The sequence below is a fragment of the Tachypleus tridentatus genome, chromosome 12, assembly GCF_004210375.1.
Source record: "Tachypleus tridentatus isolate NWPU-2018 chromosome 12, ASM421037v1, whole genome shotgun sequence".
In the NCBI taxonomy this organism is placed as follows: domain Eukaryota; kingdom Metazoa; phylum Arthropoda; class Merostomata; order Xiphosura; family Limulidae; genus Tachypleus; species Tachypleus tridentatus.
Genome location: NC_134836.1, coordinates 131,547,526 through 131,561,111, shown reverse-complemented (window position 1 = coordinate 131,561,111; position 13,586 = coordinate 131,547,526). Strand labels below are relative to the sequence as shown.

Genomic DNA, 13,586 nt, shown 5'->3' with positions numbered 1-13,586 from the left:
AAAGCTCAAGTCTTCTGCCAGGGTTAATGATAATAATAGATATAGAAATGAATAACTGAATGATTATACAGACATGTTTAAAAATATTTCAGCATTTATGTCAAATTTAATCTCAAAAAGGAAAAAAAATGATATACAAAGTCATGGTCAACTGCTTTGACAATAAGAAAAACCAAAAACTAGACTGAAAAGGCAAAAATAAGGTACAAACTCAAGACAGAATAGTGAAATATATTTCAGAAGGAAAGATGTATGTACTATCCACAAAATAGTGGGAACATAATATTTGACGAGTTTGACTTATAACTGGAAACTTCATGTGTGGAAGGAGATGAGAAATTTAAAGTTAAGAACAGATGTTGAGTCAATTCCCACAAATGTTTGAAAATAATTTAGCATTTATCTTCTATAACTTGATACAAAAAGCTAGAAGTTTCCGATGAAAAAGAATAAAAACAAAATTAATAAAATAAAAGAAACCACGGAAGTTGGCATTCAAGCCACAGTAATGATCCTATAAACTGAAATTAACAAAACTGAGGTAAGTTAAAACTCATTAATTCAAATTTCCAGAGTCAATTTAGATTTGTATTATGTACATATTAGGTTTACATACGACATATTTTATTTTACCTTGGTAGAGGTTATCATCCACATCGATACTTTTTGCAATACTGATTCCAAAACCTCTGAGATTGTAGTTCTGATCAACATCAGCAGCAAATATACGCTAAAATAAAAGGTTAAATATTTCTTTTATTACTAGTAAAAACCATAATGTGGAGTCCTGAATAAGTAAACTGAGGAAGGATTTTAAAAAAGGAGAAGAGACAAGATTTCTCTCAGGGTTAAATAAAATACAATAACCTTCATTTTGTACAGCTAAAAGTATAAAAAAAAATCACAGTTTACAAATACAGAAAACAAGTAACTTATTTTTGTGAAAACAAAATAAAAAATAAGAGAATTTCGAGACATGAATTAAGTGCCTTTGTTTTAACGTCAAATTAAAAACACATAACTTCAAATAAATGAGCCAAAAGCATTAGTTTTGTCAAGATCGAATACAATTACGTAAATTTAAATATAAAAGGAAAAGTTTAATTACTGTTGAACTAATATATGACAAAAATAAACAGATACAGAAATATTACAAAAGGTTCTTGTATCTTACCTGATAAACCTGGTGAAACATTGTGAGTAAAATAAAAATGTTTATTCTGTATGACCAATACAAATTTTTGTGAAATATAAACTGAAACAAAAACAGACTTATTTTTAATATATTTATTAGGCAGAGAAATAAACACACTGGGATGATGACAAAATCTAATAGTTACCTGACTAAACTTGGGTTTTAGGCCTGTTTCTGGACTGCCGTTATATATATACACAGCACCTCTATCATCTTCATAAGGTGCACCAATTGCAACATCTAAAGAGATGACAGATAATTAAGGTTAATTGCACGAATATTTATGCCACAAAAACACAAATACGAACAGACATACCAGTAAGGTTGTGGTAGACAGAAATATGTTTTTTACTATCTTTACTAATATAGACATTTTTTAAATAGTCTGTTTCTATACAGTTTTTCTATAAAAAAAAAGATAGCCCAGAAAACTACTGAACATTTTTTTTTCTAGTTAACTTTGTTTCTTTATAGTTGTTGAAAGCAAATAGTAACTATTCTGCCTGCAGGGATGTTGCAAAAATTTTATACATTAGTGTAGGAAAGAGAAAACAACTGCAATGTCCTTCACTGGCCAAGCAGATGTAGCCAATTCATTATTCAACAAACACCATGAAAGAATGACCAATGACATGACAATACTACTACAATGAAAGGATACTAGGTTTACTGTATCACTACAAAATCTTAACACTTCCATTGTTCTACTTAGTGGATAACTCTCCAGATGTTTGTCTGAAAGGAAGAAATCTAATGATCTATTCATAGATCCAGTGAAAATAATTGTTTAAGTGTCCATGCAGGACATACACGATTATTCCAATTTATATCACACATGTCCAAACTTCTTGTTTTTCACATAGTTTAAAATTGAATAGGTTTCATTTAAATTACTTTGCAAGTTTCCTATTCAGCCACCTCACATTATTCAGCTGACCTATCCATTACATAGGAGCAAATCAGTTCAACTGATAAAACCACAGATAAACAAACAAATGTGTTAAGTATAATTTTTTTTATACATACTATATAAGTAAATATACACCCAAGCTGTTTATAAACTAGTAAACTGGTAGTTTTGGTAAAGTCTGGTAAACTTTTTAAATGTATAAACCAATTGCTCTGAAGTTCCATAATTAAAACAAACAGAATATCAGGTTTTGGAAACGTTATCAATCAACAATGAAATACTATTTCTGCTAATTAGTAAAAAAAATATTGTTCTTAGATAGTTAGAAATAATTTTAACTATTAACACTAAAATGTTACTTCAGAAAAATATGAAACAATAAAAAACTATTTTCAAAACTACCTAAAGCTATAATAAGTTTTTATTTTTTACTAAGTTCTTTATCATTTCACTATAAGCCCCCTAGTTTGTCTGCAAACTTACAATGCTAGGATTCGAGTTTCAATACCTGTGGTGGGCAGAACACAGACAGCCCATCGTGTAGTTTTGTGCTTATTTACAAACAACAACATTATACTATAAAACTGATTTTGTTTCTGATTTATCACATTTCTAGTATTTTTCTTGAGTTCCAGTCTTAATACTTATGTAACATCTTGGAGTAAGGTTACTAAGGAAAGAGGAATGTAACTTTAAAAAATTACAAGAACATTTATCAACAAAGTTAAAACTAAATACACACATAACAATGATAAGCTAACAAAACCACCGACTGACAGATGAGTCTGGGCATGCTGCCATATGATGTTTATTATTAGTTAATTAAATACAAATGTTCTGATTATAAAGTTTTGGTAACAGCAAAGTGTCAGGTCTCATTAGTAATGTCCAAAAATTTAATACAGAAAGTGCATCATCATTTCTGTCTTTGTAGAAGGTTTTAATGACAAAAATGTGTAATGTTTGTTACGTGTATAAAAATGTTCAGACAAATACAAGAAACTAACCCAACTCAACTTTTACAGACCATTAATTAAATAAACCCTCATGAAGATGGATGTGTTTGAGGAACACATTAGGTATGTAATGTTTTATGAATTTAAAAAAGACAATAATGCAGCAGAAACTACATGAAACATTCAAGGTGTTTATGGTGTGAAGTCTCTCAATGAAAGAAAATGTCAAAGGTTGTTTCAGAAGTTCAGATCAGGTGACAACAGTTTAAGTGATGCGTCACGTTCAGGTTGTACTGTTGAGTTTAATGATGACTTGCTGCTGGCTACACTTAATGAAGATTGTGCTGTAACAGTTGAAGAACTAGCACAGAAGCTTAATTCAACCCATTCAACAGTTTACCGTCATCTGCAACAACTTGGAAAGGTGTCAAAACTTGGAAAATGGGTCCCCCATGATTTGACAGAAGCCAACCTTAGAGCAAGAATGGACATTTACACTTCTCTTTCCTCTTGTGAACGTAACTCACATTTTTTGGACAGGTTTGCTTTGAACATATGAAGATGTCAAAACTTCCCTCTCTACATTCTTTTCCTCCAAAACCCAAGAATTTTATAGAAGTTACATTCAGAAACTTGTGAATCATTAGCAGGAAGTAATTAATAATAATGGAACATACATTATTGATTAAATAACATTAAAAGCGTTTGAAATTCTTTCTCTTTTCTTGAACTTAAAATTGGACGTTACTTAAGGGATGACCTGATAAATTATCTTTTTTTTTTTTTTAATAACAGCCAGTTAAAATCATCTTATGATACCTAAATAAGTGGTAATAGTTGAATACACTGATGACAATAAACAAATACTAACTATTAACAGTTGAATACAGGATGTTTGAAAAACTACAGTTATCTGATGAGAGCCACGTAAAACTGTTAGTTGATGCAAACGTTTCTTAATGACTACAGGAAATGCTAATCTACCATTCTCAACTGATTTTAACTACATTAACACTGTGGTTTGTTTCTTTAAGATTATGTAGTTAGTTTTTACAGTTTGCTCTAATTAGATGGCTAACTTACCTAAATATCCATCTTGATCCAAGTCACCGACCTTGGCTAGTGTTGAACCAAACCGTGAGTTATATGTCTTTGATCCAATTAATTTTACAGATGAAAGCTGAAGCCCCTGTCCCAAGATTTACATGTAAAAAATTAGGTTTATTTATGTTACATACATGAATTAAATAAACCTGTTCAGATCAAAACATCTAACTTTGTAAGTCTTCACAGGTATTTGTTTTGTATGACTTGCAATTAATGTAAAGATAATGGTTTGCTATCAAGGAATAAAGAAAGGTAAAAATGTACTTTCCACAATGAATGAAATTAGAACACACTTCAAACAGATAAAGAAGATAAGATAAACCAAAGGTATCATAAAAACTGTTAGACATGATTGTTTTCAGATATTCCTAAAAATGAAACAATGACTTAGTAAAAAACTGACCATGATTTTGAAAGAAAAAAATGTTTGGTAAAAGAAGCATTCTGGAAAACATCTCTTACTGTTTGAATAAAATGTTTTACGTCACTGACATTAAGAATATATAGGTTTTCCTACTGTTATATATGATAAAATTTCAGTTAATAAACTTACCACTCCATCACTGAGATAAAGATACACTCTGCCTTCATCGGAACCACTTTCTAGGGAGAACAGTGGTGCTCCCACAAGTAAGTCCGAATATTTATCATTATTTAAATCAAGTGCTAAAACTGTAGCACCAAAGTACTCTCCCATCTGTAACACAAACAAAAAGGTGATAAATGACACTTTACATCTTGTAGCCTATTATATAAAGGACATGAAAGCTTCTTCTAAAGTTTGATAATTTTTGAAAAATTACTGTATTTGGGTTGAGCAGAAAATGTCCTAAAAAATCCAAATATAACCTACTAAAATGATGTAGTTAACTATCCACAGTGCTGCTTCAAACATGCAGTGTTATTCTCAGAACAAGGTATTACAAACAGTTACTACAGTGCCCATTTTGTTTTGATTTTGATCAGTTCACAATAAATATTTTGCACAGAATAATACGAATATTTCTGACTGCACTTTTATACAGAATCAGAAACACGGTTCCTAGTGTTGTTATAAAGTGTAAAATATTAATGTGCATACAAAAATATAACACGAACTTTTTCGTGCAACACAAATGTTTGAAACTCTTAAGTTGTTTAATTTTACGAGTTACATTTTTACCTCCCAATGTCCTTACACACATATACACTGGTACTTCACAAACATGTTCATTGATACAAAGAACAACAAAAGTTTATCTCAGAGGCACATCAACAGTAGAATGAAAATTTCAATTTCATCTTCAAATACATTTACGTACGTGCATATTGTATACCTCCTCACAGGAAACAATAATTTATATTATTTGTTATGTACAGGGTAAGTAAAAAGTCTGGGTGCTCCCCTTCAAATGAAAAGTGTACTAGAATGAAACAAGGTATTAATGTATGATAACTGATACAGACTAACAAAAGGTTCTGTTAATAATCCAAAATGCCTGTCTGTTGGCTTTGATGTTCATGACATAGGATGATACGACTTCATGTGCATGCAAGTCCTCTTTAGTTTATTAGGGATGACTTTAGTGACACTTTAAAGGCTTTTTTGTTTCAAAGTATCAGTTATCCATATCACAATCATTACTAAACAGTGAAAGAATAGACTGTTAATATGAGCTTTCGATTAAGGAAACAGGGGAATAGGCATTTATTTTTGCTCACCCTGTGTAATGTTGTATAACCTACCTGGCTACCTTCAAACTTGGCTTCTTCCTTAAAGGATTTTGATGTAAAAAATGCATATCCACTAATGATGTAAACCTATGAAAAAAGTTACAAGAAACTTGTTAAATTTTACTTAACAACTGGATATATGTGTATGCTATACAGGAAAATAAATATATTACTTAAGTGTTTTCCTACTGAAAGTATAATTTCAGGTACTAGTTTTGGATTAAGTGCATGTCTGTTGTATTTGTATTTGACAGGCAAATGTAACTAATGTGGATATATATACATATATGACATGAGCATGAAACATTTGAGAACCACTGATATAGAGTATAATTCCCTGTCTGTTAACTATGATCTTAAATAAACAATAAGATCTATAACTATGTATAAATCTGAATATTTTTTTTACCAGATATTTCACGTAAACAATTGTTTGACAGGATAAGAAAACTATTAAATCATATTATAGCTTATAAGCATGGATATGCTGTGAACCTTGAGGTCAAAATTATCTTATTAGGCTTAATTTAGACCTCTAAAATAATTAAATATACTTAAAAGGAGATTACCCATCATAAAGTTCTAAAGGAATGAAAGGAAACTCTCAAAAATTCTGAACAAAATAGTTCTATAGTAATTAAAATTTCTGTGCATATTAAAATAAATTGAATATAATATATAAACACACCAAAAGGGTGTTATCAGATAACTCTGCATCACAAGAGGGAGTAAATGTTGTACACACAAAAACTATAAAATGAATACATTTGTAAGCATTTATTACCTTTTGGTTTTCTTAAACCTACTGAAGCTGATTATAATCTATAAAGGTAAGGAGTACAAATCTCATAATTTTTACCTTTCCACTTGCATCTGAATCTCTTGGGGCACCTAGGACCAATGATTCTGTTTCACTAAGTTTAAAGAATTTTCCTGTGGTCACAGAGTAACCTAAGAATATAATAGCAATTTCTAAGTTTAAAGGTGAATTTTCAACAAATTTAATAATTGCCTTAGAAACTGTACTTTGGTTAGGTATAATTCCTGTGTGGTTGCCATATTTTTAAACACTTTAGTTTTTGAGTAAAAAATTAAACAAAATATGCGGGTCCTCGAACTCAAGTTCCTCTCGGTCATTCGGCTGTTAACGTGACGTTTTACAACTATGACGTAATAGTTGCCAAACGCGCTTCGTTGCGCGCCGACCATTTTGTTCCTTTCAGTGCTGGTGTTTTATGTAAATTTATCGGAGCTTTTTCGTTTTGCATACTTTGTGAGACTATTTTTTGTCTTGATATTGCTACTTTATGTTTGTTTTATGATAACATGGTTTACTGCGTTGCTAAAGTTGTAAAACGGTCCGGCATCGGGCAAAAGCTTCTTTTCGTTTCCGTGCAAGAGAAGGAACCGCCAAGGTGGCGACAGTGGGTGTGGATGGTCAATAGGAAGAACTGGACTCCTTCACACCATGCAAAGCTTTGTCAAGATCACTTTGAATGCTCATGTTTTGTGTCGGATCTCAATGTTTTGGATTCCATGGCTTTCAAGTAGGATCATAGTTTTGGATAAACAGTATCTTTAATTGTAGGTTAAACTCAAATATACTATTTTAGGTTTAACTGCATCTTGAAAAATACACACTCGTGACTTGGCTCCTCATTATTCAAGTCAACAAATTCATAGTATGATGCTTCCAAGACATCGATATTCAGTCAATTTCCATCAAAGCCTCGGTTTGGGTAATGCACTCTTCATCTTTTAATCAGTTTGGCACCTTGTCATCTGAGCGATAACAAACGCACTCTCTCCTGGATGGCATCTGCTCGCATAAACCACACCTACACCTTGCACAAACATACGGAATATGTCATATAAAGTATGCATTTATGGTAAATATTAAATTAATTATTCAGACTGCTACATCTAGTTTGATTTTATAGACAGAATTATGACGAGTTTTGTTACGAGTCATAAATACTCGGTACAATGATTGTGGAAGGGCCGAGTATTAGTTACCATAGCCGGCAATGTATAAACAAATAAAACCCAGTCTGTGAAACCTATAATTTATAAACACCAGACAGGTTCACGTGCTTAAAATTGCACGTAAAATAATACACATCATATTTGTTGTCATGACTTAGGCTTACCATTCTTCCACTGGATGTATGACCGACTCGCAACTGGCCTGGGCGCTATCAGTATCACTCACAGTTCCGCTACTCTCGCTCGTGGAACTGTCCTCATCACTAAAACTTGTCAGATCTATATCAAAAGTAACTGTTCTAGGTTCGTTCAGAGTAGGTTTGAATTGATATGGTGCTACTCAACACTGTTCCGAACACAAAGTCAAAACAGACTCCGCATCTGTTTCTCTGTATGCACTGGCCATGTTTATATGCATTCAACGCGCTGGCGTTGGCGGTTTGTTTGGCAACTATTACGTCACAGTATTTTTCCTAGCGGCAAACGTAAAAATTAAAACGTTCGGATTGCTGCTCGGAAAGGGTTCTTTCTGCACCAAGTTCTATTTTTCATTTATTAGCACATATTTTTTATAAAAATGTGAACCTGCAAAATTAATCAATATGAGTATTTCTTTTGACTGCAAAGTTTTCTTTTTTCTGTAAAATTCACCTTTAATGCTGTTATAAATACTTCTTTGTTTTAAATGAAACACAAACACAGGAACTTTAAATCAAGATTTTATAACAACTTCCTCATAATTTTGAGCTATAGTTTAAGATATTATACTGTTGTAAGTTCTTTCGTTGATGTGTTTTGTTTTAAATCAAATGGAAAACAATAACAAGTCAGTTGTTTTTCCTTTAACGTTTCTACAAGCTTTAACACTTTATATTTCCGTAAATTCATTTAGGCCTACGTTACAAATGACTGTCAAACCTTTCTAACAATACTAGGGTCTAGTTTCAAACGTACGAGGAAAACCTGACGTAAGTTATGTTCACTTTCCAGACATATCTTATCATGCGTCATTTACTTAACATAATAAAATGTCACAATGAATTTAACACACATTATATTTTTGATATTATTTAAATATTAAATTAAAATGACATTGAAAAATATAAATAAATATGCAACAGATGTTGTTCATTGTTAGTGAAATTTGACATCTAAACGAACTTGGTCAGATACTTGCCTATATAGGGGTACTTTCGGTACACGTAAGTTGGATTAGGTATTATGGGTTTACTTAGTTTGCCTGATTCTTCAACTTCATAACCTAATCCAGTACCTGAGAAAAATATTTTAATTTTTATTTAGATCAATCACCGTTTTTACTTTTAATGAAAATAACAAGATTTGAAAATAAAATTTTATAAAGAATAACTAAAATCAATAAAACTTAAGATGAAAGAGACTCCATAAAGATAAAATTGAGTAATTGTATAGGTTAATTTCACCCTTGTTTGCGTTAGTTTAGGCCTAAACGTACAAGTAAGGTGATGCCCCCATTGGACATTGGTAAACCTATGGATTTACAACAATAAAATCAGGGGTCGATTTCCCTCGGTTGATATAGATGATACTCTGATGTGGCTTTATTATTAAATATACACACACACATACAAGTAACGTGAGACCAATACCTCTGTCTAGTCCCACTATTCGTTTTTTTTTGTTTTTTTTTTTAATTTCACGCAATACAACATGCAACCTATCTGCACAAGCCACCCCTAATTTAGCAGTGAAAGGCTGGACTGAAAGCAGCTAGCCATCATTACCCACCGTTATTTCTTGGGCTACTCTTTTGCTAAAGAATAATGGGATTGACCTTATCATTATAACGTCCTCACGACTAAAAGAGCGAGTATGTGTGGTAGAACGGGGACTAAAGTACGCGACCTGCAGATGTGAGTCGAGAGCCTCCTAACCATCTAACCATTCCAACCTTGTTCTACTATTTACCATGTACTTTTTTTTGTCGATTTCCTGTTGGTATTATGTTGGCATGTGGTTACCTATCCATACTATATGTAATAAAATGCCTAAGCATTTTAAATAAAACATGAATGTTTTAATTGTCTGCACGTATGTGCAGGGCTTGGGTGTGTTTTGCAACAAAAAAGTATGTTTTAAATAACTGACTTAATTTCGAAAATAAATATTTCAGGCCTATATATCATCATCACCACATCATAAGTTTAGCTATGAAAACTAACACAAAATACTCGCGTTCTTTTGCGGGGTTAAAGTCTCATCCTAATTTACAGAGGACCCAGTATATCAATTAGTCTCCTCCAATATCCTCAGTTACTTCAATAGCTACACCCAAACGGAGTCTGTAACAACAACAACAAAAAAAGGTGTTAGGACACTTGCTCTTGGTACCTGAGCATATATGCCAAATTTTATTCCATTAGCTGAATGGGTTTATGAATATGGTTTTCTGGTACTTCCAGGACCTCAAAATTCAACACAACCTAATTCAGCAATCTTGCAAACTTACTCTTAGAACCCTGTCATCATTGAGTGACTTCCCAGGGACATTCTAACATCACTAATACTACCTTAAATTCAACAACATCACTAATACTACCTTAAATTCAACAACAGCACTAATACTACCTTAAATTCAACAACAGCACTAGGACTACCTTAAATTCAACAACAGCACTAATACTACCTTAAATTCAACAACAGCACTAATACTACCTTAAATTCAACAACAGCACTAATACTACCTTAAATTCAACAACAGCACTAATACTACCTTAAATTCAACAACAGCACTAGGACTATTTAAATTCAACAACAGCACTAATACTACCTTAAATTCAACAACAGCACTAATACTACCTTAAATTCAACAACAGCACTAGGACTATTTAAATTCAACAACAGCACTAATACTACCTTAAATTCAACAACAGCACTAATACTACCTTAAATTCAACAACAGCACTAATACTACCTTAAATTCAACAACAGCACTAGGACTATTTAAATTCAACAACAGCACTAATACTACCTTAAATTCAACAACAGCACTAATACTACCTTAAATTCAACAACAGCACTAGGACTATTTAAATTCAACAACAGCACTAATACTACCTTAAATTCAACAACAGCACTAATACTACCTTAAATTCAACAACAGCACTAGGACTATTTAAATTCAACAACAGCACTAATACTACCTTAAATTCAACAACAGCACTAGGACTATTTAAATTCAACAACAGCACTAATACTACCTTAAATTCAACAACAGCACTAGGACTATTTAAAACTACCTAATACAGCTTTAATTATCAAACTAACAACACTAAAATCTATTAAAAACATTACAATCTAAACTATACTTAGGCCCGGCATGGACAGGTGGGTTAAGGCGTTCGATTTGTAATCCGAGGGTCGCGGGTTCGAATTCCCCTCACACCAAACATGCTCGAGCATTCAATCATAGGAGCGTCATAATGTAACAGTCAATCCGACTGTTCTTTAGTAAAAGAGTAGCCCAAGAGTTGACGGTAGGTGGTGATGACTGGCTGCTTTTCCCCTAGTCTTATACTACTAAATTAGGGACGGCTAGCGCAGATAATCCTCGAGTAGCTTTGTGCAAAACAAAGCAAAAAAAAACTAAAAACACTTATTACAACAATCGAAAATATGGGAATATGACGGCAATTTAAAATTGACTAAATTAAAAGACTGAAACCAGTTCTTAAAAGTTGTTAGTTTAATAAAGTTAACGATTTGAAACAGCAAATAACATCTGTTAAAGTAATTCATGATGACGAGAAACCCATTTGAAATGAAAATGTATTCTATAAAAGGTTAGTGTGGGTATTAAAAACTTTAATTAAAATAAAGTACAGAACAACCTTTTTACGGCATCTTTAGGTTAAGAAACTCTCTTTGTTTACCTAAAGATGATGTAAGAAGGTCGAACCTTTGTTCTGTACTTTATTTTAAGTAAAGTTTTAATATCTATAAAAGCTGTCTTTAGAATACATTTTAACATCTGTTAAAGTGAATGTAACTGTTTAAAACAGTAACTAATAGCTATTAAACTAAACTTAAGACTGAAAACAGTATCTAACACCAATTATACCAAACCGAATTACTAGAAACAGTGGTTATCATTAATTAATCAGTTTATTAATTCATTACTAATTGCCACAACACTAACCCGTTAATAAGCTTGCAAAAATGACTTTAAAAATAATCGATTCACTGATATCCTGCTGTGTAATCATGAATCTTCCACTTATTGCAATTTTTACACATATTTTGAGAAGCAGATAAGTTCAATTATGGGTTTAAAACGTAACATTTATTTTGTTCATATTTATGACGAATTTCCGGGTAGTTCTCATATTAAATGGTGGACCACAATACTTGTCCAAATCTTCCTAACAGACAGAATTCTCCTCCAGTAAATCATTAGTGAAAAAACACACACACCATTGAAAAAAAATGGTGTAAAAATATTTACCTGTCCATTCGAAGAACCCAGGAGCACCAAACACCAAACGTTTCTCGTCCTTCAAAAAAAAAAAAAAAAAAAAGAAAGAAAAAGTAAGTGAATATTGCCGTTTAGCCTAATTTTCGTTTGACACAATTGTTCTTCCGTTTTATTCGGTAGGTTTACATTTTCTTTAACAAACAAATATAATAATAAGAGCTTTTTTTTCCCGATTTGTAAAAAAAATTTTATGTGATAGAAAAAAATTAATATTATTTTCGAAATCTGCGTAGTTGAATTATGGAAAAATCTGTTATTCAAACCAAAACAACTTTTATGATATTTAAATTCGTAGGCCTATGTCATTGTTACGCTGTTATTGCACGACACACGCTTCAAAGTCCAAGTTAAAATTTTTTCCATATGTGTGTGTGTGTGTGTAAAAACAATGTACGTGGACACATTTTCTGATGTCAAGATTCCAGATGTATTATTTTAAAGATAATTCATAAAGGGACTGTTTTATTGGGGCGTTTAATATATGAATATGCCACGAACACTGTATGAGACTTTTGTTAAAATACCACTGTTTATGCCTACCAAAATAAGATCATATTATATACATGATAGGGACAACGGGGAATTTTGATTTCCAAGTTTTACATTATATATCAATATTTCTTAACCTTTCTTGGGTCACAAACCCCTTTGAGAATCTAATTCGAAAGCTACGAGTCCCTTCCCCAGAAAAATGCACATAAACACATACACACAAATTACTGGAAGGAAAAATATTTTTTTGCCCCCGGTTTACAGACCCCCGCTATACACTAGAGATGTTGGAACCGGAAGTGCTGGTGTGCTTTTGCACCCCGAGTTTTACACATTTTACTTATATAGGAACTGAAAATTATATTAAATAGTTTATTAAAGGTTATTTATATAAATATATCTCTTACTAAGATATTCCAGAAAAAGTTATTTGATACGAAGTTGTGGGATAAAATTAAATATTTGGCATTATTCGTAGAGGTTCTAAAATTGTGGGCCGTAACGGTCCTTCAAGTGGTCCAAGGCTGGTCCCAACTGAAAGTCTCTGACACGTAACGCCATTGCCAAGGCCATACGAAATAACATAACAAGTGAATAAGAATCGGTAGGTGGTCCCAGGGGTCGCTTGTGTCGTGGAGGTGATTAACGGACGAGAAAATTCTGAGAGCCATTATTTCACAGCAACCCATCGATACAAATACATCACTGCCAAAT

At 32.2% G+C, this 13,586-nt stretch overlaps 1 protein-coding gene across 1 annotated transcript in view; it reads right to left on the bottom strand.

Moving 5' to 3' along the window:
* Positions 1 to 13,586, bottom strand: part of LOC143234714 (integrin alpha-4-like) — a 91,163-nt gene that overhangs the window by 57,441 nt on the left and 20,136 nt on the right. The window contains exons 6-13 of the mRNA XM_076472274.1: positions 12,351 to 12,399; positions 9,045 to 9,140; positions 6,741 to 6,832; positions 5,894 to 5,968; positions 4,722 to 4,865; positions 4,145 to 4,250; positions 1,341 to 1,435; positions 634 to 730 (exon numbers count right to left, since the gene is read on the bottom strand). Coding sequence (XP_076328389.1) covers positions 634 to 730; positions 1,341 to 1,435; positions 4,145 to 4,250; positions 4,722 to 4,865; positions 5,894 to 5,968; positions 6,741 to 6,832; positions 9,045 to 9,140; positions 12,351 to 12,399 — 754 coding nt within the window. The remainder of the gene's footprint in view (positions 1 to 633; positions 731 to 1,340; positions 1,436 to 4,144; positions 4,251 to 4,721; positions 4,866 to 5,893; positions 5,969 to 6,740; positions 6,833 to 9,044; positions 9,141 to 12,350; positions 12,400 to 13,586) is intronic.